The sequence below is a fragment of the Contarinia nasturtii genome, unplaced genomic scaffold (genome assembly GCF_009176525.2).
Source record: "Contarinia nasturtii isolate CC-2019 unplaced genomic scaffold, AAFC_CNas_1.1 Cnas_scaffold_2405, whole genome shotgun sequence".
Taxonomy (NCBI): domain Eukaryota; kingdom Metazoa; phylum Arthropoda; class Insecta; order Diptera; family Cecidomyiidae; genus Contarinia; species Contarinia nasturtii.
In genome coordinates, this window is record NW_022199726.1 from 1 (window position 1) to 5,747 (window position 5,747).

Below are 5,747 nucleotides of genomic sequence, written 5' to 3' on the forward strand. Positions count from 1 at the left end.
AAACTTACAAATTACCCTTTACATTTACCAAATTTTTTTTCTCTGTGTAAGTCTGGGACATGGGGACTGCACGAAATGTTTCGTTTGTTCACATGTAAAAGTACCCCGCCAATAGAGGCAAGTTTTATTTTTGAGCCAGGTTGCAACAGTGCCCCTGACCCGTGAATAATCTATTGGTAGAAATGGTTCGGGGCCTTCCAGTGCACTAAGGGATGCTGTTTTAGCGGCCTCATCTGCAAGGTCGTGCCCCCTTATACCAATATGCGACCTGATCCAAACAACTCTAAGAGTGTTTGTTTCGGCAATACATTGTAGTGCTCTGTAGCAGTTCATAACCAAGCTACTCTCCACCTTGAATCTTTGAAGATCCGATATAGCACCTAGGCTATCAGTGAAGATTGCAATGTTACCCTCCACAGTGCCCTCCATTATTTTGTTTGCACAATGAAAAATTCCAGCTATTTCGGCCTGTTTGACTGTTGTTATCCGTCCCAGGGGAATTGAGTGAATAATGTTCTCTGTTTCACAGTAGAACCCACAGCCACTGCCTGTTTCTCTGACTGATCCATCAGTGAAAAAGGAGTGATGAGCCCACTCTTTTTGTTAAACAACAAGGGATTGATAAGAGATGGCGTAACTTAAAATAGTGTGTAGCTTACTACCACCTTGTTACTAACAGGTGAATCCATTTGCATTTTGTAGATGTGACATTTGTCAATCTAATTCAGAGCAGAAAGATTTATTTTTGACACAGTGTCATCATTTTCTGATCGATTCAAAATGAGTGATGAAAACGTGTTTTTCTCACTGGCCCTCTTTTGGTTCAATTTTTTCACTTGGTGAAAAAGAAGTGGTGAATTTGTTGAAAAACTGCGAACTCACCAAAAAAAATTGAATGACGGGCTATTTGCGTTTTTTATTCGATAAAGATGCATGAAAATGCATCAGAAAACATCAGAAGCATTAAAAATATGCGAATCAATCGTTTTAAGACATTTATAATGAGGTAAGACCAAAGAAATTGTGTGCCACACGAACTGAAGCCAAAAGTCATTGCAACACGTTTTTTCACATTTTGTCACAATGTTCCCAAAAATAGGAAATACATGAATTTTTGTATCGTATTGTAACTGGAAGTGAAGTGGGCATCTGCTGCGATTACCTTAGGCATAAAAATAATGGTTCAATTTCACACAATCATCAAAATTGACAGCATAGCAGGATTTTGATGATTTCTCGGTAATGCTCATTATTTGGTGGGGTTAAAGTGGTGTGGTGTATAATGAGCTGCTGAAACCGGGTGAAACTGTTATGGGGGATCGATATTGACTACAACCAATACGTTTGAGCAGAGTACTGAGAAAAAAATGGAAAAAAACTGCGACAAGAAATAGTCGAAGGATTTTTCAAAATTTGACATATTTCAAACATTGTAAAAAAAGATAGAAGACTTCGGTTGGGATCGGCTTAATCAACCGGCGTACTCTCCAGACCTTGCTCCTTCTGATTACCACTTGTTCCAATCGATGCAAATGGGCTTGTCCGAGATATCGTTTCGAAATGCTGAGAAAGTGCGAAAATGAGTCGATCAATGGATAGCTTCAAAAGATGAGGAATTCTTTCGACGCGATATCGACAAGCTATCAAGAAGATGGGCGGAAGTCATAGCTAACGATGGCCAATACATGGTTAATGTACTCATTCATTTAGTTTTGGAAAAAATGTATCTTTGAACACTAAAATCCTTTAAAATTAATGCACACACCCAATAATCTATTTATGCTTAACCCTAACTAATAAGCTGAAAATAAAATCATATTGACAATTTCACATTTAAATTGTTAATCGTGGCAGCTAATAAACACTTATTGCTTGGACTTGTATTCAACTATAGCCATTGCTTCTGAAGTTGACGTTCTAATTTTCTATTTGCCCATATGAAACCTTAACGCTATGCGCGTCAAATCGACGTTATTCGACGCTATTCTATGTGTATATATGAAATTGTACATTATGTTTTACAGTGCTTGCGCCGTCTACTGTGATTGAGTCGCAATTCAATACACAAAACATAACAGGCAACGCGCGCACATAAACGGAGTTCGTGTGTTACTGTGTATAAGGCCGCATGCTTGCACAGCACTGTAAAACATAATGTACAATTCTATATACACATGGAATAGCGTCGAATAACGTCGATTTGACGCGCATAGCGTTGAGATTTCATATGGGTGGTCTCTCACAAATTCAAAAATTCATTATTTGATTTGTTCATTCCGAGAGACAAAGATCAAAGAATGAATAAAATCAGACATTAGGTTTGAGCTATGGATCAGCATTTTTCTTAGCAATGGTTAATCCCAACTACACAAATCAAGGAAATGTTCAAGTTTTAATGTTGCGTAAAGAAATATTACTTAGAAGACGACTGAGGTATAATGATAATAATCAAACCAAATCTTCTAGCACTCTAAATTTACACATAATAATAAATAGATTTTTGTATATATAAATACTTGACTATATAAATTTACGCAATTAATTTTATTGTTACTATTATTACTGCTACTAGCTTCTTTGTTATTATTTTCAGCTCTTTTTAACTGATGGGCTTTCACATATATGTTGTAAGTGCTATTTATCTTTCATCATCGCTCAAATAACATTATTTATTTAGTTTTGTAAATTTATTAAATGCTCTATCTGTTTTTTTTTTTATTTCAAATGTGTTTTTGCTTTTGATTGAAAAAATGTTAGCTACGTGTAAAATTCAAATCTATTTCAATCAATTTATGTATGTGTTTACATCTTCGGTGTTTTGGAAATCAAAAAGTGTCGCAATATTCTTATTCAGGGTAAGGTGAGTGTATGTGTGTGTGTGTGTGTGTGTGTAAAAGGTATTTACTCTTTTACTTCAAAATATTTGTACGTTGGATTTTCATAACCGTTGATTTGCATGTTGGCTACGTGCTTTTCTTCTGGTGTAACTGGAGCTCCAATTGCCTGGTGTGGGAAAAGTATTTTGTTTTGTATTCTATTTCTACATTCAACAAATGATGTATATCTATTGAATAGATATTCTTAAATCTTTCTATATATATTCTTACTTGATCAACTTCAACGAAACCTTGTGCGTGAGGATGTCTTGATGCACGGTATTTAGTAATAGCAACACCAACAAAAACGGCTGCCATCAAAGCAATACCAGCAAATGCTAGTGTGAAATAAACATTACGTCCATCGTGTCCAACTGGCCCATAAAACTCACGACGCACAGAAAAACCCTTGATTAAAGTTTTGTTGTTAATTATCAACACATATGAACATAATAATAATAATGTAAATATCTAATTATTTTGAAATTCACACGAAAAACGTCTAATGTAATAAAATGAAACAAATTTATGCATAACTCACAGCTTCACCATGTCCCAGATCATGCTGAAGGATGTGCTGCATGCGTGGTTCAACTTCCTGGTGAGCGACAGCGGCAGCTACTTCTTCGACAGCACGTTGAACGGCGGAATCATCGACTGTTGGCAATGGTGTCGGTGATGATTGTACTGAGATGTCATCGGTAAAATCTTTGGTTGTATCGTCTTCAATATCAGTAATGCTGCTGCTTTCTTGCTTTTCTTGTTGTTTTACCATCTCTTCTAATTTTTTAGCTTCCAATCGTAGTTTTTCTTCTCGAAGCTTTTCTCTTTCAGCAGCACGCTGTTCTTTACGTTGTTTTTCAGCGATGCGTTGGCGTTCTTTTTCATTGATTTTACGTTCAATTTCGATTCGATATTTATCTAAAATAGCTGCCTCTTCTTCTTCTGTCATACCTAACATTGATCCAGGTGTATCATCTTTTGAACGTAAAGCCTGAACATAATCCAACATCTATCAAGATTGATTTTTAAAACAGATTTTTTTTAAATAAAAAATATATGTAGTGATTGATTTTCTCACCAGTTGTGATAATTTCGACGAAAGTTCTGGATAACGCTTAAGCATGGCCATCGATTGATTCACCGCACGGTCAATATCAACAAGACGCTCCAATGTTCGTGGACGCTCCGATGCGGCTGCTTCTAAACCACCATTTCCACCCGCACTTAACAAATGACGATAATGAGCCAAAGCATGAGCACGATCCTTATGCAAAGCGCGAAGTAGTTTTTGCAAACATTTTTCAACTCGATGAGCCTAAAAACGTGTTTTTAGAAGTCTAAAAAACTGAAAAAAATATGAATTTGGTTTCTTACATTCGGCATTTGTTCGGTTAAAGCTTGAGTATAGCAGGTCATTGCCTCACGCTTGCGCTGATTGATATGAGCCAAAACACGTTGTTGATGCATTGCAGCCAATTGATGTTTTTCAGCATTGCCTTCCTCTTCAAGTGCCTGTACAGAAGTCTAAAGTATACAATTTTATAGCCAATAGACGTCGGCGAAACTCCTAGATTCATTCTTATAATCTACAGAGCTACTTTAATTTATATAGCGTTAATAAATAAATTACCTGGAAGCGAGCTGTCATCCTTTGTTTGAAACTTTGTGCAGCTTTTGGGTCAGCCAACCGCATGTCCTGATATTTTTCTTCCAAATCAGACCAATCTTTCATAACACGTGTTACTTTTTCACGATGCATTTCCTCCAAACGTTGTTGGGCCTCCTTTGAAATTAATTTTTATTTCGTAATTTCCATGTTTTTATTAAATCAAATTGTTAAGCGTACCTTGTAACTTTGATGTTCTGATCGCGGGTCAAAGTGAGTGAAGTAAGGATCAATCAAAGATGGGGTACTTGATGCTGAATCTGTAGTTTTTGGTGTTGTGCTTGTAGAAGAAACGAATTCAATGCCATTTTTGAAGTGTGGTGTCGATAACTTATTCCAAGTTTCCTCGTCTTCTTGTTCACTTTCATCGATATCTTCATCATATTCGTCGTCGTTATCGGAACCTTCATCTGCCAACATATCTTCATCGCTTTCGATATCATCTTCATCAGTGTCTATTAAAATTTAAATAATGTTACAAACAATCAATAAAGCGTTAAAAATGAAACGAATATTACTTTTCCGCACACACCTAGTGAGTAATGTAAAGTATTGGAATCGATCGAAAAATTAACATGTTTTTTATTAAATGTGTTTTCTGGGTGTTTTTGGGGCCAGGAAACACGAATCTAGCGCTTTTTTGATGTCCGAGTGTATGTGCGTACCCTGTACGCTGTACCCTGTACGCAAAAATTTGTTTACACGATAACTTTCAAACAAGAAAAGTAATTCAGAATCTGACTTCACAGGATGATTGGGGGTGCCGAGGAATAGAAACCATTGGATTTTGAGCGACTTTGGTTGATATTGTGTCACAAATTCAAATGTTGACATTTTTGAGAGTCACAAATTGGTCACTAAAAGATGACACCATTTATTTGGATCTACGTATTCAATTTGAAAAATTTCATTCAACTTCGATTTTTAGTATGAAAATCGAAAAATTGCGATTTTTGTCACACGCGTTGTGTCACAAATTCAAATGTTGACATTTTTGAGAGTCACAAATTGGTCACTAAAAGATGGCATCATTTATTTGGATCTACGTATTCGATTTGAAAAATTCATTGATTTTTGAATTTTAGTATGAAAATCGAAAAATTGCGATTTTTGTCACACGCGTTGTGTCACAAATTCAAATGTTGACATTTTTGAGAGTCACAAATTGGTCACTAAAAGATGACACCATTTATTTGGATCTT

At 36.0% G+C, this 5,747-nt stretch overlaps 1 protein-coding gene across 1 annotated transcript in view; it reads right to left on the bottom strand.

The window, feature by feature from the left end:
- Positions 1-6: 6 nt before the first annotated feature.
- The window catches only part of LOC116348414 (amyloid-beta-like protein), a gene marked incomplete at its 5' end in the record, with an annotated part of 11,174 nt that continues 5,433 nt past the window's right edge, over positions 7-5,747 (bottom strand). Inside the window, 7 exons of the mRNA XM_031779405.1 lie at positions 7-3,003; positions 3,108-3,284; positions 3,418-3,888; positions 3,958-4,194; positions 4,254-4,403; positions 4,510-4,662; positions 4,726-5,000. Of these exons, the coding sequence (XP_031635265.1) occupies positions 2,902-3,003; positions 3,108-3,284; positions 3,418-3,888; positions 3,958-4,194; positions 4,254-4,403; positions 4,510-4,662; positions 4,726-5,000 (1,565 nt within the window). The remainder of the gene's footprint in view (positions 3,004-3,107; positions 3,285-3,417; positions 3,889-3,957; positions 4,195-4,253; positions 4,404-4,509; positions 4,663-4,725; positions 5,001-5,747) is intronic.